The 27,598-nt window shown below is 41.4% G+C and overlaps 1 protein-coding gene across 1 annotated transcript in view; it reads right to left on the bottom strand.

Moving 5' to 3' along the window:
* si:dkeyp-19e1.3 (uncharacterized) overlaps positions 1–27,598 on the bottom strand; it is a 117,935-nt gene that overhangs the window by 33,897 nt on the left and 56,440 nt on the right. Inside the window, exons 3-8 of the mRNA XM_045688026.1 lie at positions 21,921–22,006; positions 21,656–21,695; positions 21,501–21,581; positions 21,011–21,118; positions 20,333–20,442; positions 3,697–3,745 (exon numbers count right to left, since the gene is read on the bottom strand). Coding sequence (XP_045543982.1) covers positions 3,697–3,745; positions 20,333–20,442; positions 21,011–21,118; positions 21,501–21,581; positions 21,656–21,695; positions 21,921–22,006 — 474 coding nt within the window. The remainder of the gene's footprint in view (positions 1–3,696; positions 3,746–20,332; positions 20,443–21,010; positions 21,119–21,500; positions 21,582–21,655; positions 21,696–21,920; positions 22,007–27,598) is intronic.

The raw sequence follows: 27,598 nt of genomic DNA, 5'->3' as shown, positions 1-27,598 counted from the left end.
GCCTGGTATGGCAACTGCTCAGCCTCTGACCGCAAGGCACTACAGAGGGTAGTGCGTACGGCCCAGTACATCACAGGGGCCAAGCGTTCTGCCATCCAGGACCTCTATACCAGGCGGTGTCAGAAGAAGGCCCTAAAAGTTGTCAAAGACTCCAGCCACCCTAGTCAGAGACTTTTCTCTCTGCTACTGCACGGCAAGCAGTACCGGACTGCCAAGTCTAGGTCCAAAAGGCTTCTAAACAGCTTCTACCCCTAGGCCATAAGACAGTGAGGTCCAAAGGCATTTGTACGGTGACAATTTTGCTGTTTTGGCTCTTTACTCCATCCAGCACTTTGGATTTCAAATTATACAATTACTGTGTACATAGTCCCCCATTTTAGGGAACCAAAAGTATTTTGACAAATTCACTTGTGTATTAAAGTAGTCAAAAGTTTAGTATTTGGTTCCATATTTCTAGCACAAAATGACTACATCAAGCTTGTGATTCTACAAACTTGTTATGTGCATGAGGTAGTCACTTGGAATGCATTTCAATTAACAGGTGTGCCTTGTTAAAAAAGTATTTGTGGAATTTCTTTCCTACTTAATGCGTTTGAGCTAATCAGTTGTGTTGTGACAAGGTAGGGGTGGTATACAGAAGATGGTAAAAGACCAAGTCCATATTATGGCAAGAACATCTCAAATAAGCAGAGATAAATGACAGTCCATCATTGTTTTACGACACGAAAGATCAGTGAGCACGAAAAACTTTAAGAACTTTTGAAGTTTCTTCAAGTGCAGTCGTAAAAACCAAGTGCTATGATGAAACTGGCTCTCATGAGGACTGCCACAGGAATGGAAGACCCAGAGTTACCTCTGCTGTTACCAGCCTCAGAAATGGCAGCCCAAATAAATGCTTCAGAGTTCAAGTAACAGACACATCAACATCAATTGTTCTGAGGAGACTGACTGTGTGAATCAGACCTTCATGGTTGAATTGTTGCAAAGAAACCACTACTAAAGGACACCAATAAGAAAAAGAGACTTGCTTGGGCCAAGAAACACAAGCAATGGACATTAGACCGGTGAAAATTGGTCCTTTGGTCTGAGTCCAAATTTGAGATTTTTTGTTCGAACAGCCGTGTCTTTATGAGATGCGGTGTGGGTGAATGGATGATCGCCGCATGTGTATTTCCCACCGTAAAGCATGGAGGAGGTGTTATGGTGTGGGGGTGCTTTGCTGGTGACACTGTCCGTGATGTATTTATTATTCAAGGCACACTTAACCAGCATGGCTACCACAGCATTCTGCCGCGATACACCATCCCATCTGGTTTGGGCTTAGTGGGACTATCATTTGTTTTTCAACAGGACAATGACCCAACACACCTACAGGCTGTGTAAGGGCTATTTTACCAAGAACGAGAGTGATGGAGTACCTCAACCAAATTGAGATGGTTGGGGATGAGTCGGACCGCAGAGTGAAGGAAAAGCAGCCAACAAATGCACAGCATATGTGTGAACTCCTTCAAGACTGTTGGAAAAGCATTCCAGGTGAAGCTGGTTGAGAGAATGCCAAGATTGTGCAAAGCAGTCATCAAGGCAAAGGGTGGCTATTTGAAGAATCTCAAATATGAAATAGTTTTATTTGTTTAACACTTTTTTGGTTACTACATGATTCCATATGTGTTATTTCGTAGTTTTGATGTCTTCACTATTATTCTACAATGTAGAAAATAGTAAAAATAAAGAAAAACCCTTGAATGAGTAGGTGTTCTAAAACTTGTATATTATGATCAGATAGTTTTAACAGTGGCCTTGTAGACTACTGTGGCTAACAAAGTGGGTACAGCCTCAGTGTTCACAGTAAACGTGAGCTGGAAATTGCACAGAATTTTCACAACATTCAAGTTTGAGCTCACCCGGCCTGAAGTTTGTTCTGTTCCGAAAAAACTTAGAGGGAACATTGCTTACCCGATATGGATTGAAATACCCCAAAATGAAAGCTGTCAGTCTGCACTTTAATCCAAAGTGCTGAAGAACAGAGCTAAAACAAACAAAAAAGGGCCACTGTCCAAATACTTTTAGACCTCACTATACAGTGCCTTCAGAAAGTATTCATACACCTTAATTTTTCCACATTTTGTTAAGTTACAGCCTTATTCTAAAATGGATTAAATAAAAAAAAATCCTTGTCCAATCGACACACAATACCCCATAATGACAAAGCGAACACAGGTTTTTTAAATTTTTTGCAAATGCATTGAAAATAAAAAACACAAATACCATATCTACGTAAGTATTCAGACCCTTTGCTATGAGACACGAAATTGAGGTCAGGTTCATCCTATTTCCATTGATCATCCTTGAAATGTTTCTACAACTTGATTGGAGTCCACCTGTGGTAAATTCAATTGATTGGAAATTATTTGTAAAGGCACACACCGGTCTATATAAGATCCCACAGTTGACAGTGTATGTCAGAGCAAAAACCAAGACATGAGGTCAAATGAATTGTCCATAGAGCTCCGAGACCGGATTGTGTCGAGGCACAGATCTGGAGAAGGCACCAAAACATTTCTGCAACATTGAAGGTCTCTAAGAAAACAGTGACCTCCACCATCATTCTTAAATGGAAGAAGTTTGGAATCACCAAGACCCTTCCTAGAGCTGGCCGCCCGGCCAAACTGAGCAATCGAGGAAGAAGGGCCTTTCTAAGGGAGGTGACCAAGAACCTGATGGTCACTCTGACAGAGCTCCAGAGTTCCTCTGTGGAGATGGGAGAACCTTCCAGAAGGACAACCATCTCTGCAGCACTCCACCAAACAGGCCTTTATGGTCAGACAGAAGCCACTCCTCAGTAAAAGGCACGATAGCCCGCTTGTAGTTTTCCAAAACGCACCTAAAACCCTCTCAGACCATGAGAAACAAGATTGTCTGGTCTGACGAAACCAAGATTGAACTCTTTGGCCTGAATGCCAAGCATCATGTCTGGAGGAAACCTGCTACCATCCCTACGGTGAAGCATGGTGGTTGCAACATCATGTTGTGCAGACGTTTTTCAGCGGCAGAGACTGGGAGACTAGTCAGGATCGAGGCAAAGATGAACAGAGCAAAATACAGAAAGATCCTTGACAAAAACCTGCTTCTCAGACTGGGGTGAAGGTTCACCTTCCAACAGGACAACGACCCTAAGCACACAGCAAAGACAATGCAGTAGTTGCTTCCCGACAAGTCTCTTAATGTCCTAGAGTGGCTCAGCCAGAGGCTGGACTTAAACCTGATCAAACATCTCTGGAGAGACCTGAAAACAGCTATGCAGCAATGCTCCCCATTCAACCTGACAGAGCTTGAGAGGATCTGCAGAGAATGGGAGAAACTCCCCAAATACCGGTGTGCCAAGCTTGTAGCGTCCTACCCAAGAAGTAATCGCTGCCAAATGTGCTTCAACAAAGTACTGAGTAAAGGGTCTGAATACTTATGTAAATGTGATGTTTTTTAATTTTTTTATAACTTTTCAAACATTTCTAAAAAGCTGTTTTAGTTTTGTCAGTATGGTGTATTGTGTATCGATTGATGAGGGAAAAAAACAATTTAATCAATTTTAGAATAAGGCTGTAACCTAACAAAATGTGGAAAAAGTCAAGGGGTTTGAATATTTTCCGTTGGTACTGTATCAGTATACGCAGACATGACATAGGTGCCACACACACTCACCGTATTGTATACGGAGTAGGCCGCTAGCACATGGAACAGGGCTTGCTGCCTGTGAAGAGAGAAAGAACACTTACAACCAGCTCATTGACACCTTTCACACACAGTATAGTTGCCAGTTGTCAGAATGGTGACATAACACTGAAAAAAGGATGAATGAAGGCTCAAGTACAATGGCAATGAACTTCTGTGTGTGAAATATGACGTTCTTTGGAACTAAGCTTGTCTTTAACTATAATAGAAATCATAACCAAAGCAACTGAAGTGGAAAGATGGTGTCTCTTATTCAAAATGTGCATTTTCTCAAGACCGACCACACCGGGAACGATTACTCACGCATAAACCATCTCTCCCCTCCCACCCACGTCCTCCTCCTCCACCATGCCCCTTCATGATCTCCATTAATGAGGATGCATCCAAAATGGCACCCTATTCCCCATTTGTAGTACACTACATAGGGAAGAGGGTACCATTTGGGAATAAGTTTAGTCCCTCACAGGCAGATTTATAATGAAAACATCCATGAACTAAACTAGAGTGAAAAGACTTTGGCAGCGACCGCCAGTCTCTGAAACACAGGGATGTAGTCGAACTGTGTACTGTACTTTGTATCCATGTGGATGTCAAGGTCATTCCTCTCTTTTCCTCTAAGTACTAAACTCCTGCTGGTATCTACTACTGCCCTGACCCTGTGCATCAAATCAATGATAAAGTGTTAACCTGTTAGGGCTAGGGGGCAGTATTGACACGGCTGGATAAAAAATTGTATAATAGTGAAGACATCAAAACTATGAAATGACACCTACTGAATCATGTGTTAACCAAATCAAAATATATTTTATATTTGAGATTCTTCAAAGTAGCCACCCTTTGCACACTCTTGGCATTCTCTCAACCAGCTTCATGAGGTAGACACCTGGAATGCATTTCAATTAACCTGTTAGGGCTAGGGGGCAGTATTGACACGGCTGGATAAAAAACGTACCCGATTTAATCTGGTTACTACTCCTGCCCAGTAACTAGAATATGCATATAATTGTTGGCTTTGGATAGAAAACACTCCAAAGTTTCTAAAACTGTTTGAATGGTGTCTGTGAGTATAACAGAACTCAAATGGCAGGTCAAAACCTGAGAGATTCCCTTACAGGAAGTGGCCTGTCTGACCATTTATTGTCTTTCTTTGACATCCCATTCAATTACAAAGGATCTCTGCGGTAACGTGACAATTCCCACGGCTCCAATAGGCTCTCAGAGCCCGGGAAAAACCTGAATGTCGTCATTTCAGCCCCAGGCTGAAACACATTATCGCCTTTCTCAAGTGGCCGATCAAGGGACTGTGGGCTTAGGCGCGTGCACTGGTCGCCCCCGTCTTTGTGTTTTTTCCTCTGTTTGCCGAAAAGGAGATTCCCGGTCGGAATATTATCGCTTTTTTACGAGATAAATTGCATAAACATTGATTTTAAACAGCGGTTGACATGCTTCGAGGTACGGTATTGGAATATTTAGAATTTTTTTGTCACGAATTGCGCCATGCGCACGACCCTGATTTACCATTTCGGATAGTGTCTGGGACGCACGAACAAAACGCCGCTATTCGGATATAACGATGGATTATTTTGGACCAAACCAACATTTGTTATTGAAGTAGCAGTCCTGGGAGTGCATTCTGACGAAGACAACAAAAGGTAATCAAACTTTTATAAATCTGATTTTGGTGAAGGCTAAACTTGCCGGGTGTCTAAATAGCTAGCCCGTGATGGCTGGGCTATGTACTTAGAATATTGCAAAATGTGCTTTCACCAAAAAGCTATTTTAAAATCGGACATATCGAGTGCATAGAGGAGGTCTGTATCTATAATTCTTAAAATAATTGTTATGCTTTTTGTGAACGTTTATCGTGAGTAATTTAGTAAATTGTTAGAAATTCCCCGGAAGTTTGCGGGGGGGGTATGGTAGTTCTGAACATCACATGCTAATGTAAAAAGCTGTTTTTTGATATAAATATGAACTTGAAAAATGGGTGTCTGATTATTTCTGGCTGGGTACTCTGCTGACATAATCTAATGTTTTCCTTTCATTTAAATAGCTGTAAAATAGTCATATGTTTGAGAAATTGAAGTAATAGGATTTTTAAGGTATTTGAAAATCGCGCCACTGGATTACACTGGCTGTTACGTAGGTGGGACGATTACGTCCCGCCTAGCCCATAGAGGTTAAAGGTCAACTGCCCTTGAAAACAGCCTATGTGGCATTGATATGAGTCAGAAACATTTATTCTCGTGTCAAAATTGGGTAATTAGGATAATTTCTCTTATTAATTCCGTGTCATCCAAAACGCAGTTTTGTAAGTTAGTTCGTCACGACTTACGGGAGTTTTGGTTTGGTTATGGCTTACTTACATGCCCATCTTTGCCAATGATACCCAATTGCACAGAGATAAAAAAAACATTGTGATCCGCCCCCAGCTGCTATGTGGACATTTGTAGTCAAGTCTGCATAGGGGAGCAACGCATGTTAAGTTCATGTTTTAAGTATCCCTATATTTCTGTTATTATGGTGCTATCACTCTGTTATTAGTACGCCTGCGCGGTAGTCTGGGCATGGGCTACTTATCTGGACGAGAAAAAGCAAGCACTTGCGGTGGTACTATCGCTTGAGGTGAAGAGCGAGAGATACAGCACTAGAAATATCCGTTGAGGATTTGAACAAGGATGACAGTATGGGAGCTTATCAGAGCACTGTGTTTCGTAAAGAAGAGAAAGACCGTGCCTACGAGGCATATTCAAACTTGGACAGTGTTACTAGAGACATTTTGGTTGCAATGACGGACAACATAATTGATTTCAAACAGAGGTACAATAGGATGCACAAGTACGACATGGTTCTCAAGTTGCTAAATACTGCCTGTCTGGATGGTAGGGAGAAACAGTCGGCTTTGACTGCTTGTACTGTGCTGACTTTTGTGTCAATGAAGTCGGCACAAAAAGTATTTTTGGTGTAAAGACGTGCCGCGCCCATAACAAACGGAATGCAAGTGAGTGACGCGGCATATTACAATGAGCAGCAGAGAAAAGGCGACAACAAGTCACATTCTCAGGACAACCAGATGAGATTGCCCTGCACAAATCCACTGGACAGGTATGGAAGGATATCAAAAAGTGCTATTTGTCAAAGCACTTACCATTGTGTTAAAGACTGTCCTCATAAAAATGAACAAGTTAAACTAACAGAGGAAAATGGAAACAGACATGGAGCAGTGTAACATTACACTGTTTTCAAACAAATCTGCATCTGATACTGAGATCTTTATAGTTGAATCCTTATGATCGGCTGTGATTGATACTGCATGTACACACGTATTGAACTAAATATGAAAGTACAAAATATGATTGACATACCAATCAACCGTCATTCATTCTCCAAGTGAGTCAAGATACCAGCAAAAATTTGTCAGACTAAGTGTCACATTGAAACAGAGGTGGTCCCTACAGATATCCCCTTACTATTAAGCAAAGCTTTGCTCAAGAAGGCAGGGGCTGTACTAGACATAAAAAATGACAAGGCAGTGATGTTTAAACAACCAGTGACTCTTGAACTTACTACCTCAGGCCACTATTGTGTAAACATTTTAGACAAAGACATCACACAGAGCCCATGTAAAAATAAGATTCTGATGGACACAGAGCACATGGAGATTCTGACAGTCGAAGAGAACATGACCACAGAGGAAAAACACAAATGATTGTTAACTTTAAACAGTTTGGACATGCTACAGTTGACAGACGTCAGAAATTACTCAGCAGTTCTGGGAATAATGATGAGAGTATTTCCATTCTACGGCAGATAGTTAACAGTTGTGAGACATGTCAGAAATACAGCAAGCCTAAGCCCAGAACAGCTGTTGGTTTGCCACTGGCGTCCAAGTACAATGAAACAGTGGCTGTAGAGCTACATGAGCTAGGACCAAGTGTGTGGTACCTTCACATAATCGACCACTTCACACACTTCAGCGCTGGAAGCATTGTGAATACAAAGAAACCCAGTGACATCGTCAAGCACTTCATTCTTTCCTGGATAAGTGTGCATGGCCCGCCCCAGAAATGTTAGTGAAAATGAAGTTGATGGGTTCTGATTTCTTGACTTATACTTATTCCTTTCACTGAGGGAGAGAGGGTAATTTATAACGTTTACATTATGTCAGGAGACGTTACTGTTAGCTATCAGGGATTCAATGGGAGGAGGAAATACACCGTCTGGTACGAGTCAACATGACAGTTGTGAGTTGGGGAGGAGTGAGCACTTTGGGGCAGAGTTCAGGTCAGATGAAGTGAGAAAGAACAGGTATCACTAAGGTTCTGTCTAGCAACAGAGACGCATTGGCTGTTCAGATGTGTAGGAGAAAAGGTTAAATATCAGTGCTTGTATGAATGTCTTTTGTCTTATGCAGCTGTATTGACCCAATGGGCGAATAAACTTGGTTTAAGCTTTACTAAGTTAATTTAGAACCTAACAGAGGAGAATTCAATAATAATGAAATAAGAGAAATGGCTGAGAAATTCAACATGGAAGACAACTGCTGCATTCAGTCCATGGAGCAATGGACTTCTGGAGAGACAGAATAAAACACTCAGATCATGCTAAAAGTGAAGCAAGACAATGGATGTGACTGGAAAACAGCCCTAGATTGGGCTTTGATAGCAAAAAACTCAATGCACAATGTACATGGCTACAGCCCATAGCAACTAGTGTTCAAGCAGAACCCTAATCCTGCTCTATTTCGGGTCAGTTTCAGTGTTCATATCATTGGATGTGACATCTGGTAGGTTGTGTCTGTTGATGTGTCCTTTTGTCTTTTTCTGTAGGAGGCCATAGACATTAATTATCATTGCAATATTAGGTTTAAAGGTCTGTGAAACGACTTGTACAATGTCAACCATTACTCAACCACATCATAGATTGACTAATTTACTTGTGGAATGGCGCATACAGTGCAACATGAAATAGATGCATAATACACGATATCAAGTCACAAGGCCGACTTCAAATGCCAACATCCATACGCAGCATGTAAGTTTCATGTTTGGGAAAACTTTTCTTTTTCGTAATAAAATTGCACATTTATAATAAAGGATTGTATGCATCTATCATCACATCTGCAGACTAATGTAATATAGGCTACTATGCCTAATATGATGAGTAGGCTAATAATATTACTCAATCACTGTAAGAGAAACACAGTTCTGAACAATGCATGCCTGAGCACGTAATGAGTACGTCTAATCAGAGACGTTTCTTCTCCTTTCTTTGCACAGGAAAAATGTGGCCTTTGATAAACACATTTCATGCAATTCTACCACACTTTATATGACTGGAGACATAAGCAATCAGTAAAAACAACCTTGTCTTGAACGTAACCATCTAATCTAGGCCTACGAAAAGAGGAGACAAATTGTACAATATGACGACCATCTAGCCTGGAGGGAATTATTGTCCGCCCAAAAACTTTCCAGTGGTACTGATCCAATGATAAAGACAGTGAATATCCACACACTCACCGGGGATATGGCCGATGCGCTCTGCTGGTGCCAATAAGATACTGTTCGCTCAATTGGGAGAAGAGAATTTTGTTAAGTATAGACAGATGAGTCTTTTCTTTGTCTTCACTTTTCAGCGACAGCCATTTGCTTTCTAAACTATGCTTTTTCCTACGATTGTATTTTGAAAAATTACAATAGGCCTAGGCCTATTTACCTGCTTTTCACTGACCGCTGCAACTCAACAGTCAGCTATTTGGTAGGCTATTTGCCACGCGCGCTGCCCAAATTGTGTGCTTAAAACAATCCACAGCTCATTTTTAAAAGAAGCCTCTGCGGCCAAATCATGCTCTCTGTTGTAGTATTTTCAAAGAGTTTATTGATTTCTGTATAGGAGGCACGAGTAATTAAAGTTGAAGTCGGAAGTTTACATACACTTAGGTTGAAGTCATTAAAACTCGTTTTTCAACCACTCCACAAATTTCTTGTTAACAAACTATAGTTTTGGCAAGTTGGTTAGGACATCTACTTTGTGCATGACACAAGTAATGACAGCGTGACACCCTACACCCTGCTCAAATTCTAGGTAAATTCACCTAAAATGAACCTACCTTTCTTAACCTAAAATAATGAAGACTGCCTCAGTAGGAATTGTAGGCTATAGAATGTTATGGGTACTTGTAAAGGGCAGCTCTTCAGTAGCTAACTAGAAATATGTTTAAATTTAGAATCAGGGCTCTCCATAGGATTTTCTGACAAGGGGGTGCTTATGTAGGCCTAAGGTTGGGTAGGGGAAAGGTCCGGAGGTGGGCAACTTCCCCCTCAAAAAGCTGGAATTTTTGCGTAAAAAAACCCCTGTAACTGCCTCAATTACCTCGTACCCCTGCACATCAACTTGGAACTGGTAACCTGTGTATGTAGCCAAGTTATCGTTACTCGTTGAGTATTTATTCTGTTATCTTTTTTCTCTTTGCATTGTTGGGAAGGGCCCGTAAATAAGAATTTCCGGTTGTTGTTTCACGAAGCATGTGACAAATAACAATTGATTTGATTTTGATTTGATATTTGGTGCTTCCCAGACCAGTGTTGAGGCAGGGATGGACTACCATGTTTATCTAAGCTTGACCCTCTACTCTTCACTCAGTGATGTCCAGTCCCCATACACACTCACCGACTGGGTTAGTTCCCACACCGAGACACAATTGAGACTTTTGCGGGAAGCATACATTGATTTCACCTGCATAAAAACTCAAGCTACAAGGATATTAAGTTGGGATTCAGCCTTCCCATGTCATACAAAATCTAACTCCATCTTCTGTATCTTTCTATAGATTGTGATGCCACACTAAGAACCTGGACATCTTCACTGGTTCTGAGGCGTGGCCACCAACAATGCCTGGGACACGTTCCAGCTTTACCGCTGCCTGGAGAACAGCCAGAGCGTGGTCAAGGGCCCCTCCACAGACATCTGCTGCAACTTAATCTTTAGCGTGTCAGCTCTGCAGCACCAGGGATCGAAAAGGTATGGCACCACACTCGCAACAGTCATGTATGATGTTTAAACATGCTTAAACATACACTACAAGTCAAAAGTTTGGCCACACCTACTCATTCCAGGGTTTTTCTTCATTTTTTTACATTGTATAATAGTGAAGACATCAAAACTATGAAATGACACCTACTGAATCATGTGTTAACCAAATCAAAATATATTTTATATTTGAGATTCTTCAAAGTAGCCACCCTTTGCACACTCTTGGCATTCTCTCAACCAGCTTCATGAGGTAGACACCTGGAATGCATTTCAATTAACCTGTTATGGCTAGGGGGCAGTATTGACACGGCTGGATAAAAAACGTACCCGATTTAATCTGGTTACTACTCCTGCCCAGTAACTAGAATATGCATATAATAATTATTGGCTTTGGATAGAAAACACCCTAAAGTTTCTAAAACTGTTTGAATGGTGTCTGTGAGTATAACAGAATTCATATGGCAGGCAAAAACCTGAGAAGATTTCATGCAGGAAGTGGCCTGTCTGACAAGGTGTCGTTCTTCTTGTCTCTGTTTATTGAAGAGTGAGGATCTTAGCTGTCCCGTGACACTTCCTACGGCTGCCATAGGCGCTCAGAAGCGGCAAAACGCTGAATCATGGCTTTGCAGGCTCTGGCTGAAACAAAGTAGCGCGTTTGGGTAGTGGCTGGTTACAGTACTGTGAGACTCATGCTCGTGCCCGCGTCGACCGAAAGCTTTGTTTTCTTTCCTCTGTTTAGCTAAATGGACATTCCCGGTCGGAATATTATCGCTTTTTTACGAGAAAAATGGCATAAAAATGGATTTTAAACAGCGGTTGACATGCTTTGAAGTACGGTAATGGAATATTTAGATTTTTTTAGTCACGAATTGCGCCATGCGCACGACCCTGATTTACCATTTCGGATAGTGTCTGGGACGCACGAACAAAATGCCGCTATTCGGATATAACGATGGATTATTTTGGACCAAACCAACATTTGTTATTGAAGTAGCAGTCCTGGGAGTGCATTCTGACGAAGACAACAAAAGGTAATCAAACTTTTATAATAGTAAATCTGATATTGGTGAGTGCTAAACTTGCCGGGTGTCTAAATAGCTAGCCCGTGATGGCTGGGCTATGTACTTAGAATATTGCAAAATGTGCTTTCACCAAAAAGCTATTTTAAAATCGGACATAGAGTGCATAGAGGAGTTCTGTATATATAATTCTTAAAATAATTGTTATGCTTTTTGTGAACGTTTATCGTGAGTAATTTAGTAAATTGTTAGTGAATTCGCCGTAAGTTTGCGGGGGGTATGCTAGTTCTGAACGTCACATGCTAATGTAAAAAGCTGGTTTTTGATATAAATATGAACTTGATTGAACAAAACATGCATGTATTGTATAACAATGTCCTAGGGTTGTCATCTGATGAAGATCATCAAAGGTTAGTGCTGCATTTAGCTGTCTTCTGGGTTTTTGTGACATTATATGCTAGCTTGAAAAATGGGTGTCTGATTATTTCTGGCTTGGTACTCTGCTGACATAATCTAATGTTTTGCTTTCGTTGTAAAGCCTTTTTGAAATCGGACAGTGTGGTTAGATTAACGAGAGTCTTGTCTTTAAATAGCTGTAAAATAGTCATATGTTTGAGAAATTGAAGTAATAGCATTTCAAAGGTTTTGAAAATCGCGCCACAGGATTCAACTGGCTGTTACGTAGGTGGGACGAATTCGTCCCGCCTGCCGCAGAGAGGTTAACAGGTGTGCCTTCTTAAAAGTGAATTTGTGGAATTTCTTTCCTTCTTAATGCGCTTGAGCCAATCAGCTGTGTTGTGACAAGGTAGGAGTGGTATACAGAAGATAGGCCTATTTGGTAAAAGCCAAGTCCATATTATGGCAAGAACAGCTCAAATAAGCAAAGAGAAATGACAGTCCATCATTCCTTTAAGACATGAAGGTCAGTCAACGTGGAACATTTCAAGAACTTTGAAAGTTTCTTTAAGTGCAGTCGCAAAAACCATCAAGCGCTATGATGAAACTGGCTCTCATGAGGACCACCACAGGAAAGGCCCAGAGGTCTCTGCTACATAGGATAAGTTCATTAGTTACCAGCCTCAAAAATTGCAGCCCAAATAAATGCTTCAGAGTTCAAGTAACAGACACATCTCAACATCAACTGATCAGAGGAGACTGTGAATCAGGCCTTCAAGGTCGAATTGCTGGAAAGAAAACACTACTAAAGGACACTACTAAACACACTACTACTACTAAAAGAAGCGACTTGCCTGGGCCAAGAAACACACAACCAATGGACATTATACCATTATGTCCTTTGGTCTGATGAGTCCAAATTTGAGATTTTTGGTTCCAACCAGCGTGTCTATGAGACGCAGAGTAGGTGAACTGATGATTTCCACATGTGTAGTTCCACCGTGAAGCACAGAGGTGGTGGTGTGATGGTGCTTTGCTGGTGACACTGTCTGTGATTTATTTAGAACAAGGCACACTTAACCAGCATGGCTACCACAGCATTCTGCAGCGATATGCCATTCCACCTGGTTTGCAGGTGTGTGTGCCTGGTATGAATGCAAGCCTCTCTCTGTGTGTGTGTGTGTGTGTGTAAGGTTTAATCTGTGTATGTGTGCAGGCATGTATTTTATGCCTGTGTGTGTGTGTGTGTGTGTGTGTGTGTGTGTGTGTGTGTGTGTGTGTGTGTGTGTGTCCGTGTGTTAGCACGTTTTTGTGCTTGCGTGCCTATGCCTGTGTTTGTGTGGTGTATTTGTGTGTGTTTTAGCACGTGTATGTGCCTGGGTTTTTCATTTTACTATCCTTGTGGGGACCAGTGTATGAGCATGCCCAATTTGACTGGAGTGCGGAGCGAGTTTCCAAAAGGCTGGTCCGGCCTTCTTGCACGCTCCAATTTCGCCCCAGTACCGCTCAGGGCATGTCCGGACCAGCATGTATTTATAGGCTAGTTGTGTGCTGCTATAGCCCCTTGGCATTAGCTACTGTCATGGAGTACACTCAATATTTTCATAAAGTTAGCTAAGTGTGACATTGTAGCAAAGTATTTATAAACCAAAAATCTGATCTCTTAAAAGTGTAGTTCATTTTTGTTTCTCTTAGCCTATTGTATAGATATCATTAAATTTGGCCCAATAGGCCTGGGATATTACCTCTTTCAAGGAGCTTTCTGTTTTTATAGGGTTATTTTGCCTAAAATCCTTTAGGCCTACCTATAGAAATTTTTTAAAACAACTCAGCATCCCTGCCCAGACTGGCAAGACTGATCCGAAGGGTGTTAAGCATCCCCAGTGGCTCTGCAAGCTAAGAGAGGGTATTCTCTGCCGCTGGCCTGCTTTCCAGGCACCATCACATGAGTCTGAAGCCACAGACTGGCCAAACTCGTGTTTCCAAAAGTGAATTCAAAAAGGCACTGAGCCTAAAAAGGCAATTTATGTTTCATTTTGATTGAATTCTAAGTAAGTCACAGCCTATATGCGCAATTTAGACTATAATGATTTAATAAGACTATATGTTGTTTAAATGCTAAGCGCTTAATATTTATGCCAGGCTAGTGTTGCACTCGCAAATGTGTCACCAGAAGTACATTCATTTCCAATGAAATGCTGCGTTTGCCTTGCAGCATTGCGTTGCAGAGGGGCAGACGGCTTAACACAAATGCTAGCAGAAGGTGAATGTTGAACTTTTGTTGCACACATATCCAGATTCTACGTACAAAAAAATTTGTGCAATGACGCCGTCGGTGTGATCGAGGCAATCGGGATTGGGTTTAGGGTTAGAATTAGGGGCTTAAGGTTAGGGTTTAGGAAAAATAGGATTTTGATGGGGACTAAACAATTGATTCCCAACAAGGATAGTAAAACAAACATGTGAGTGCGTATGAGTATGCGTGTGTGTGTCAAGGTTAGGGGTCTGAGTTCAGGCCTGTAGGAGACTTAGCGAAGTCAGACATGGACACGAGAGGCAGGGAACCAAAACAGTTGGGGTTTTAGAGACACCGAACCAAAACACAGGCCAGAGCCAGTGAGACAAAGACAAAATATGAAAGCTAAGCAAACCTTGATCACTTACATAATGGTGTCAAAGGTTGGGGAAAAAGTTATGCAACAAGGCTCTAGGGATGGATCACTGGCTAGGGTTGTTATTGCGATTGGTCTGAATCTCAGAGATTCATTAAAGAATGTTTAATTGACTCTGCAGCAATACTTTGCCCTGAAAAGAAAGAGCCGTTTGAAAATGTTTCCCTGTCAAGACGAACAGTGACACGGCGTGTTGAGGACATTGCAGAGAATATGTAACAACAGTTGAAAGACAAGGTAAAGGATTTCACCTATTTCTCCTTGGCCCTGGATGAGAGCAGTGATGCACGTGCGGAGCTTGCTTCAGTGCAGTCAATGAAGAGCACAACCACAGGGAAAGATTTATTGGAGGTTAATGAGTGTGTGGCAAAGCTGGGACTGAGTTTTGAAAAGTTATCCAGTGTGACCACTAATGGGTGCCCAAACTTGACGGAAAAAACATTGGCGTTTTGAAAAGGACACAAGATCAAGTAGCTGAGCTGAACCCCGATCAGAAAAGCATTTTCCTGCATTGCATTATTCATCAGGAGGTGCTCTGTAAATGTGTTCTGAAAATGAGCCATGTTGGGGATACAGTCACTAAAGTGGTAAACTTCATAAGAGCAAAATCTTTAAACCACAGGCAGTTTGTTTCACTGTTGGAAGAGACAGAGTCGGGTCATGTAGATCTCCCCTACCACACAAACGTGAGATGGCGGAGTTTGGGGAAGGTGCTTAAAAGGATGTGAGACCTGAAGTCGGAGATTGCTGAGTTTTTGCAAATGAAAGGAAAATATGTGGATTTCCCTCAACTGCAAGATAAAGAATGGTTGGCTGATTTTGCCTTCACCGTGGACATCATGGCACTCAGGAATAAATTCCAAACTACAAGGGAAGAGCCTTTTGCACATCAGATGTACAGCATTGATGTACAGCCTTCAAGGGAAAATTACTCCTCCTGACCCGCCAACAATCTCACCCACCTTCTGACACTACTAGTCTGTTCCCTATCGGATGACCAGTGGGAGAAGTATACATTGCTGCTGCGTGCTTTGAACGGTGAGTTCTCATCGTTTTGAGGATTTCAAAGTATTGGAAATGCTGTTGGTTTCCTCTCCTTTCACTTTCAATGTGGATAACGCTCCCACTGACCTGCAACTTGAGCTTATCAATCTTCAGTGTCATGCAGTGATTGGAAAACTATGCATCTCTCGATGAACAAAATTTTCCCAAGATTAGGAGTCATGCTCAGAAGGTGCTTGTACTGTTTGGGTCAACCTATGTATGTGAACAGACATTTTCAGTGATGATCTTTGCCTCGACTTGTTATATTTCAACTCTTACTGACTCTCACCTCTCAGCAATCCTGGGCATAGCGACATCAGAAACTATACCTGACTTCACTGCTCTAGTCAATGCCCATCAGAGACTTCACTATAATTGTTTGATTTGGATAGAAAACACCCTAAAGTTTCTAAAACTGTTTGAATGGTGTCTGTGAGTATAACAGAACTCATTTGGCAGGCAAAAACCTGAGAAGATTCCAAACAGGAAGCGCTCTCTCTGACTATTTCTTGGCCTTCTTGATCATCTCTATCCAAAACAGGGGATCTCTGGCATAATGTACATTTTCTAACGCTCCCATAGGCTCTCAGAAGGCGCCAGAACGTTGAATGATGACTTTGCAGGCCATGGCTGAAAAACAGTAGCGCATTTGGATAGTGCTCGATCTGAGAACAATGAGAATGGGGCGCGTGCACGAGCCGATACCATGTTTTTATTTTTTCGTCTGAACGAAAACAGGGTTTCCCGGTCGGAATATTATCGCTTTTTTACGAGAAAAATTGCATAAAAATTGATTTTAAACAGCGTTTGACATGCTTCGAAGTACAGTAATGGAATATTTTGACATTTTTGGTCACGAAACGCGTCGGGCACGTCACCCTTCTTTACCCTTCGGATAGTGTCTTGAACGCACAAACAAAACGCCGCTATTTGGATATAACTATGGATTATTTGGAACCAAACCAACATTTGTTATTGAAGTAGAAGTCCTGGGAGTCCATTCTGACGAAGAACAGCAAAGGTAATCCAATTTTTCTAATAGTAATTCTGAGTTTGGTGAGTACCACACTTGGTGGGTGTCAAAATAGCTAGCCTGTGATGGCCGGGCTATCTACTCAGAATATTGCAAAATGTGCTTTCACCGAAAAGCTATTTTAAAATCGGACATAGCGATTGCATAAAGGAGTTCTGTATCTATAATTCTTAAAATGATTGTTCTGTTTTTTGTGAACGTTTATCGTGAGTAATTTAGTAAATTCACCGGAAGTGTTCGGTGGGAATGCTAGTCACATGCTAGTCACATGCTAATGTAAAAAGCTGGTTTTTGATATAAATATGAACTTGATTGAACAAAACATGCATGTATTGTATAACAATGTCCTAGGAGTGTCATCTGATGAAGATCAAAGGTTAGTGCTGCATTTAGCTGTGGTTTTGGTTTTTGTGACATTATATGCTAGCTTGAAAAATGGGTGTCTGATTATTTCTGGCTGGGTACTCTGCTGACATAAGTTTCTTGGCGTACACATCACGGACAAACTGAAATGGTCCACCCACACAGACAGCGTGGTGAAGAAGGCGCAGTAGCGCCTCTTCAACCTCAGGAGACTGAAGAAATGTGTCATATCACCAAAAACACTCAAACTTTTACAGATGCACAATCAAGAGCATCCTGTCGGGCTGTATCACCGCCTGGTACGGCAACTTCTCCGCCCACAACCGTAAGGTTCTCCAGATGGTAGTGAGGTCTGCACAACGCATCACTGGGGGCAAACTACCTGCCCTCCAGGACACCTACACCACCCGATGTCACAGGGAGGCCAAAAAGATCATCAAGGACAACGACCACCCGAGCCACTGCCTGTTCACCCCGCTATCATCCAGAAGGTGAGGTCAGTACAGCTGCATCAAAGCGGGGACCGAGAGACTGAAAAACAGCTTCTATCTCAAGGCCATCAGACTGTTAAACAGCCATCACTAACATTGAGTGTCTGCTGCCAACTTTAATTAAAAATTGGATGGAATAAATGTATCACTAGCCACTTTAAATAATGTTTACATACCCTACATTACTCAAATGTATATACTGTACTCTATACCATCTACTGCATCTTGCCTATGCCGTTCGGCTATCGCTCATCCATATATTTTTATGTACATATTCTTATTCATTCCTTTACACTTGTGTGTATAAGGTAGTTGTTGTGAAATTGTTAGATTACTTGTTAGATACTACTGCATGGTCGGAACTAGAAGCACAAGCATTTCGCTACATTCGCATTAACCTCTATGGGACCGGCGGGACGAATTCGTCCCACCTACGTAACAGCCACTGCCAGCCTGTGGCGCGATTTTCAAAATCTTCAAAATCCTATTACTTCAATTTCTCAAACATATGACTATTTTACAGCCATTTAAAGATAAGACTCTCGTTAATCTAACCACACTGTCCGATTTCAAAAAGGCTTTACAACGAAAGCAAAACATTAGATTATGTCAGCAGAGTACCAAGCCAGAAATAATCAGACACCCATTTTTCAAGCCAGCATATAATGTCACCAAAACCCAGAAGACAGCTAAATGCAGCACTCACCTTTGATGATCTTCATCAGATGACAACCCTAGGACATTATGTTATACAATACATGCATGTTTTGTTCAATCAAGTTCATATTTATATCAAAAACCAGCTTTTTACATTAGCATGTGACGTTCAGAACTAGCATACCCGAACTTACGGGGAATTCGCTAACATTTTACTAAATTACTCACGATAAACGTTCACAAAAAGCATAACAATTATTTTAAGAATTATAGATACAGACCTCCTCTATGCACTCGATATGTCCGATTTTAAAATAGCTTTTTGGTGAAAGCACATTTTGCAATATTCTAAGTACATAGCCCAGGCATCACGGGCTCGCTATTTAGACACCCGGCAAGTTTAGCACTCACCATAATCATATTTACTATTATAAAAATGTCATTACCTTTTGTTGTCTTCGTCAGAATGCACACCCAGGACGTCTACTTCAATAACAAATGTTGGTTTGGTCCAAAATAATCCATCGTTATATCCGAATAGCGGCGTTTTGTTCGTGCGTTCCAGACACTATCCGAAATAGTAAAGAAGTGTCGCGCGCTTGGCGCAATTCCTGACAATAAAATTCAAAGTATTCCATTGCCGTACGTCGAAGCATGTCAACCGCTGTTTAAAATCAATTTTTACGTCATTTTTCTCGTAGAAAAGCGATAATATTCCGACAGGGAATCTCCTTTTCGGCAAACAGAGGAAAAAATCCCAAAGGCGGGGGCGGTCGGGGTCACGCGCATAAGCTAGTGTCTCTTGATGGGCCACTTGAGAAAGGCGATAATGTGTTTCAGCCTGGGGCTGGAATGACGACATTCTCTTTTTTCCCGGGCTCTGAGAGCCTATGGACGACGTGGGAAGTGTCACGTTAGAGCAGAGATCCTTAGTAAATGATAGAGATGGCAAAGAAGTTCCAGAAATGGTCAGACAGGCCACTTCCTGTAAAGGAATCTCTCAGGTTTTGACCTGCCATTTGAGTTCTGTTATACTCACAGACACCATTCAAACAGTTTTAGAAAATTTAGGGTGTTTTCTATCCATATGTAATAAGTATATGCATATTCTAGTTACTGAGTAGGAGTGGTAACCAGATTAAATCGGGTATGTTTTTTATCCAGCCGTGTCAATGCTGCCCCCTAGCCCTAACAGGATAACATCTGGTAACCATGTGGATGTGACAAATACAATTTGATTTGATATGATTCTGGCCCGCAATGGCAAAATTATATTTTTATATGGCCCTCCATGGAAAGTAATTGCCCAGGCCTGATGTGCCTGATGGTGTAGCAGTAACAGGTGTCTCACTTGACTCTGAAATGGCCCATGAACAACATAATTTGCATAATAAGGAGTGCAAAATTCCAAGGAATTTCCCAGGTTTTTCCCGAAATTCTGGTTGAAGGGTTTTCCCTGCTTATTCCCTCCTGGTTCAGGTAATCTTCCAAGCAGAATTTCTGAAAAACCTGGAAACTTCCTGTGAAAGTTTCCAGAATCATACAACCCTAATCATAAAATACCAATAGCATGCATTGTTACAGCCCTGGTTAGTGACTTTAGGGTGATAAAGATGAGTATGACATATTTGACTCCGAAGCAGCCCATGAACATGATGTGCATAATGAGTGCAAAATTCCAAGGAATTTCCCAGGTTTTTCTGAAATTCTGGTTGAAGGGTTTTCCCTGCTTAGTCCCTCATGGTTCCGGTAATCTTCCAAGTGGAATTTCGGAAAAACCTGGAAACTTCCTGAGAAAGTTTACGGAATTGTACAACCCTATTCATGATATAGCAATAGCATGCTTTGTTACAGCCCTAGTTAGTGGCTTTAGGGTGATAACTGAGTATGACGTACTTGACTCCAAAGCGTTCCATGAACATGATGTTGTTCCGGAAGGTTCTGTTGACATCCAGATCAATCTGTTTGATCTCTGTAGAGAAACTCCTGGCCTGCTCCTTCATAGTCTGGCCATAAAAGAACCAAGCAGAATAACATCAGTTAATGTATACCAGACCTGGGTTTAAATACATGTGTATTAAGAAATAATGTGGCCCAAATCAACTACTCCTATTGGAACTTTCCTAAAAATACCATACTATTTGAAAGTATTTTCAAATACATTATTTCAAATACTAAACCAACACCAAACTGACCTGGGTTAAAAGCATGAGTGTACTTGAGTCAGTTTATACTTTAAGTGTATTTCCAAATACATTCCAAAATTAAATTACTTCTCTTTTCAAATAAATCCAAAATCTAAATACTTACTTCAAAATGTCTTTCAAAGTAATTGAAATACCCTATTATTATTTAAACCCAGGTCTGCTGTATACAAGGGGTAGCCAACTCTCCTCCAGGAGAGCTACCCTTCTGCAGAATCCCAAATCAACCCCTAGCCCCTACCCCTAGGCTCTTCTGTAGATCTGAAAGGATGTGGATAGGTGTGCAATATAGCAATATTACAAACATTCCACCAAGCCTATAAGACGGCAAGATGGAGGGAGAAAGGGTTTAATTCTATAGTGTGCTTACCTCATACTTTCCAGAGTTCTCCTGCTTCACCTTCTCTATGTCCAGTAGCAGAGCCCAGGCCTGGCCTCTCAACTGGAGGGGGATTCCCTTGTACACACGCTTCACCATCTAGAGATGGGGAGAGAAAGACCAAAGAAACAGAGAGACCAGAGAAAGAGAGAAGAGAGAGGAAGAGCTATATTAAGACTGCCTTAAACACGCTTCACCTTCTAAAGAGACCAGACTGAAAGACAAGAAAGAGAAAGACCAGAGAGAGTAGATAGAGATGGGGTGATCATTAAAGAGGGGGTTCCCCTAGTACACTATCTTTACCAAAGACGCAAGGGCTAAAAGAGGAAAAAGGAAAACTACAACTAATGATTCCCCCTCTGTCCCAAAAATTATAAGACTGGAGATTGAAGTGAGATTGAAAAAGGGAAGCAAAGAACAAATGAGAGAGAGAGAGGGCTGAGGTGTTTAAGGTGCGTATAGTCAGCACTGGGTCGGTAACCTTGTCACTGTTCCTGTACTTGTCCCACTTCTTGACCATCTTCAGCCATTTCTCCACCCGCTCAATCTCCTGATGCTTTTGCTGAAGGGAAGACAGAAGAAATAAACAAATCAATCAATCAATCAATCAACCCAAAGGTAATCAGCAGTACATACCTTCTCTTCAATTGCGCTCGGAGTCGGCAGCTCCTCTTCGCTGAGGAGAAAGACACAAACAAAAGGTGAGTCAGTGGATAATGGTGCGTTCATTACAGCGGATTAAAGTTTCACTTCTCTTCTCCTCGCATGTGCATATTGTGTGTGTGTACTCTAAACCCAGTACTCTGCTAAGGTTGAAGCCCTAAACCTAGGCACATGGTTGAAGTAAACCCCTGGCTCCAGAAGAGAGGTGAACACTGTCGGAGCGGTCATGTTAACTTACTGCAGGAAGCCGTGGCGGTCTGTGACCTTATAGATGCTGTAGTCAGTATCCTCCCAAGGGTCGATCTGGACACCCTCCTGCCTGCCCTGAAATCACACAAAAATGATGTATCTTTTTTTTAAAGCCTCAAATCACACACACTAAAAGGACAATACAGCAGGATCAGTTAAATTCAACGTGTATTTAATTATAGTTCCAATACAGGAATACAAACGCATGCCCGCACACAAGAAAGAAGTCATATCATTTCGGATTTTTGTATCATATTGTACAACCGCTGATTAAACTAACACTGTAAAAGTGTGAAAAAATGGGTGGGGAGGCGCGCCCTGCTCAAATCGAATCGCAATCTGCACCGCTCGTTCATATTGTCAACAATGCAGCGTGACCGCGTTCATCTGTACAAACAATAGTACGCAAGTATAAACACCATGGGACCATACAGCCGTCATACCGCTCAGGAAGCAGACACGTTCTGTCTCCTACAGATGAACGTACTTTGATGCGAAAAGTCCACATCAATCCAAGAACAGCAAAGGACCTTGTGAAGATGCTGGAGGAAACAGGTACAAAAGTATCTATATCCACAGTAAAACGAGTCCTATATCGACATAACCTGAAAGGCTGCTCAGCAAGGAAGAAGCCACTGCTCCAAAACCACCATAAAAAAAGCCAGACTACGGTGTGCAACTGCACATGGGGACAAATATTGTACTTTTTGGAGAAATGTCCTCTGGTCTGATGAAACAAAAATAGAACTGTTTGGCCATAATGACCATCGTTCTGTTTGGCGGAAAAAGGGGGAGGCTTGCAAGCCGAAGAACACCATCCCAACCGTGAAGCACGGGGGTGGCAGCATCATGTTGTGGGGGTGCTTTGCTGCAGGAGGGACTGGTGCACTTCACAAAATAGATGGCATCATGAGGCAAGAAAGTTATGTGGATATATTGAAGCAACATCTCAAGACATCAGTCAGGAAGTTAAAGCTTGGTCGCAAATGGGTCTTCCAAATGGACAATGACCCCAAGCATACTTCCACAGTTGTGGCAAAATGGCTTAAGTACAACAAAGTTAAGGTTTTGGAGTGGCCATCACAAAGCCCTGACCTCAATCCCATAGAAAATTTGTGGGCAGATCTGAAAAAGCATGTGCGAGCAAGGAGGCCTATAAAGCTGACTCAGTTACACCAGCTCTGTCAGGAGGAATGGGCCGAAATTCACCCAACTTATTGTGAGAAGCTTGTGGATGGCTACCCGAAACGTTTGACCCAAGTTAAACAATTTAAAGGCAATGCTACCAAATACTAATTGAGTGTATGTAAACTTCTGACACACTGGGAATGTGATGAAAGAAATAAAAGCTTAAATAAATCATTATCTCTGCTATTATTATGACATTTCACATTCCTAAAATAAAGTGGTGATCCTAACTGACCTAAAACAGGTTATTGTTACTAGGATTAAATGTCAGGAATTGTGAAAAACTGAGTTTAAATGTATTTGGCTAAGGTGTATGTAAACTTCCGACTTCAAACTGTATATCTTATCTCAGACTAATATATCAGCGCAATGTATTTATAAAGCTATCATTTATCACATCATGCAAGCAATATTATATAATAGAGCTAAAAGTGAATTAGCTAGCTAGGTTGTCAATTGACTTTGCTAGCTAGACAGCAAACTTTTGGCGGACAATTTTAGGCACAACATTTTAGGCTGACAACTTGGTATGCAATGAATGATATTTACCAAATTTTGGCAGACAACTTCTGGTATACAATGACAAACAGGACCACCGGCAAAAATAACTTTAGCTGACGTTAGCTAGCTATCCAAGTAGGAGAGGTGGCTGGCTGACTGGCTCCCATTTCTCAATCCCAGCAAAGTGTTGACATGTTTTTGGAACACAGTCACAAGTTGACAAGCTGGATAAACTTGCTAGCTAGCAGAGAGAGAGAGGCTATGACACTAGCTAAGTTAGCTGGTCAAAAACATTGCAGGCAGTGTAGGCTTACAGTGGTTGCTCCACTAAGAGGTTTGTGATTATGCTGCGGGATTTAGAGGTAATTTGTGGTTTAGTACAGTACCCTGCATCACCACTTCATTGCGCCAGACCAGGGCAAGTTAGAGCACTGATTTTGCCTTTGAGTCCTCCTGTGTCTAACTGACAATGAATGGGTGACATAAACCTAAATAGAAACTGATAATTGTGCATGACTTACTAAAACTGTTGTTACACTAAGTGTTTTATTCTTTTATTTTGTTAGGATTATTTTGCTCTAGTATGTAGCCCACTCCCGACCGGTCTAAGACACTACATAGCAGTGCAAGCTGTGTTGCTACAGATGCTGGTTCAATACCCATGCCGCCCTTGACTGAGAGACCCATGAGATGACTGTAGGTTTTTTTGGTTTCTCCCCCTCTAAAAACAGAAATAAATAATTCTAAATAACAAACTGGCTTTATTTACAAATTCGTAACAATGTCTCACCCCATGTTCAAGAACAGCCTTTTTCCTCGCTCATTTTATGTTATTTGAAAACGAAATCTCCAAAATAGTTATTTTTAAACCAAACGATTATTATTATTAATTTTGAATTCTATAAAAGACCCTTGGGTATTCTCAAGAATATATTATTACTCCTGTTATTAGCAGGACGTCATATTGGTTATGGCTCCCGAGTGGCTCACAATGGTATTGCCTTGCAGCTCTCCAGCTGTATCCACTGAAAGCGTGCGAGGTTCAAGGCACGAGAGCAGGGGGAACGAGATGGGCCGCAGAATGACACAAGAATGACCTAGCCCATGGGGAAGGGAGGACGAGAAGGGGGGTGGGGTTGTACTTTAAGGGGCATTGCACTAATAATGGCGCTGACTAGGGAAACGTTCCCACTGTTCTTAGTGCCAGTCTGCACGTTCAAACGAAAACTATGTAACTAGTAATGTTATGCTTTCGTTAATAAAAGGATAAAAATACTCTTTCAAAATGCCGATGTTTATTTAATTATAGATCCATAACGAATTACTATGGGAATAAATATCACTGAATTACAGAAATATCCTCCAATCCTCTATATGTAATTATTGGCGGAGAGTCACGTCATACTTTTTGACAAACCGTAGGCCTACCGTAGGCGACATGAGTCTCACTTGTGTTGAGTAATGTGCTGTTAAAAGTGGTGTAGATTTTATTTATTTAAAGAGCACACTGAAGTTCCATCCTAACGGAAACCCAGAGGGGTTTCGTGGAATAGAAACACCATAATATCAAATTAATTAAGCAAGATTTCTTAAAATCAGTCCCATATACTATGTTATTACAAAAAAAGGTTTTAAATTCATTAGTACAGCCACTATAGAAGGCTATCAAATGCTTCTCACAAGATAGTTGGGTAACATAGATAATTAAGATGTCTTATCTGCATAATATGCTTATGTGATATACTTGTTATTAGAATGTATCCCTTTGGACTTTTGGTGTTGGCAGTTGTACTTCTTCCCTCAGCTGGGGCTCAGTCACTTGGGGCCCAGAGAGGGGAGAGGTCAGGCTTGTCTTTTACATGTCTCTGGTGCTATGCAGAATATCAGAAAGGGACGAGGACAGGATGGAACATTGTCTTCATATGTGAATGTGCCTTTACCTATTCTTAAACCATGTGAAGGGATGGCGTGATTAATGGGGAACCAATTACTTGTCTCCACAATGTCTGTGCGCAAGTCACTCCCTCCTTTGGCATTGGGGGGAGGTGTATGGCAGTGTCTGGAACCATTGTATGTCCCCTCTGATGTTGCACTTATCCTGGGATAGTGTATGACCTAGAAGCTCACTCCCCTCAGTGAGCTTGTCCAGGAGAGGGGTCAAGAAGGGGTTTTACTTGAGATGGGAGTATCTAGAGTTGACAATTGAGTTATGCCATTGTATGAGTTGGTGGTTTTGTGCTATGAAGTACCAGGAACGAGATTAGAACCTTGTCTTAGGGACCAAACTGAACGATAATTTATAGCGAATGCCATCTGGCTACGGGATACTCCTTTCTCATTATAAAGTCTTCCTTTATGAACTGTTCCTAATATCTGTGGTTTGTCATGTCAACTAGGGGGGGTGGATCTTTGCTATAAAAGATCTCAGTAGCCATTGTGTTGTCACTCAACGGATCATTAGAAATAGGGAATAGTTTAAAGTCTTTGCTATTCCAAAGCTCTTATTATTAAAGATGTAGTTTAAGTATAACTCTGACTGGTGTGTGAAGTTTGTCTCTCCTCATTTGGTAATACAGAAATTAACCACCACACATGCCCACCCAGATCTTGGTTTCAGACAGTCTCATTCCGAATCCTGCCTTCTACTGGTTATAGATATCGAAATCCTCCGGGGTTAAATGAGCACCGCATACAGTAAACACGCCTGCGGTTTCCCTTACTCAAATCAGATTCCTTCAAACGGAAAAGACAGTCCCACTTCAAAGCTAGCTTCTCGTTTTGGGAAACAAATGAGTCGTAACCCAGGACTTGTGGGTATTACTGCACCCAGCAACACCACACCTCCTTGGCATATTTAGCTTTTAAAAAACCTGCTAGGTCTGAAATGAAAACTAGCTACTACTACAACACTCAATAGCTCGCTCGACTAACACTATCAAACGCACAGGAGAAGAGCAGATGCAGTTTATCGCATGAATTTATATGTCGTCTTCATCGTGGATGTACATAGTAGCTCACCAGCGCCAATACTTGGTTTGGAATGTAACGTCAGCCAGCTGGCTATGCCAAATGGCTGTGGGCTACACTAGTTCATTTGGCAGACAAGATTTGCTTACAATTCCATGGCATTATTTTATAATATTTTATAGTATTAAGAATACAATTGAACCAAGCGGAATAAAATCTCCAAACGATTTGAGGGAGTGCGCACATTTGGCTAGTCAGCATTGAGCAGTTAACAAAGGAATAGGTAATCCAATATGCTTAATTTAGTTATTAATATAAATGTAGTTCTACAAACGTTGGGCTATATGTTTTGATTTTTAATAATTGCATGGCTGCATGATGATTTGAAAAAAGTTGCTTGAAAAGGCATGAGCTCTGCTTTGTTAGTTGCGCAAGCAAAAACTCACTAGCTTTAAGCACCAGCCGTCAGCCGTCAGAGCAGCTCACAGATCACTGCACCTGTACATAGCCAATCTGTAAATAGCCCATCCAACTACCTCATCACCATATTGTTATTTATTTTGCTCCTTTGCACCCTAGTACTACTACTTGCACACTCATCTTCTGCACATCTATCACCCCAGTGTTTAATTTGCCATACTGTAATCTTTTTGCCTATTTATTGCCTCACCCCACCTCATTTGCACACACTGTGTATAGACTTTCTCTATTGTATTATTGACTGTATATTTGTTTATAACATGTGTACAGTCTCTCATTCACAATTTGAGAAACACTTGCTAATGTCTCGAATTTCCCAGCGGCCTCCCCTTTGTGTGGCTGTATAATGCACCCTAAAAAAACTCATGCCTTTTGCAGACAGTGGCCTAACAAACAGCAAAAGCACTAGCCTATGTAAATCGACTAACCCCCATAGTACAAAAGTAGACCTATTATGTGCCAGAAATAAATATTCCAAACATAGTCTGGGACAGTTGTGGGATGCGATAGATCCCAAATTAATAAATCCAC

Source organism: Salmo salar, chromosome ssa10 (genome assembly GCF_905237065.1).
Source record: "Salmo salar chromosome ssa10, Ssal_v3.1, whole genome shotgun sequence".
NCBI lineage: Eukaryota > Metazoa > Chordata > Actinopteri > Salmoniformes > Salmonidae > Salmo > Salmo salar.
This window is presented reverse-complemented; position numbering and strand designations above follow the sequence as displayed.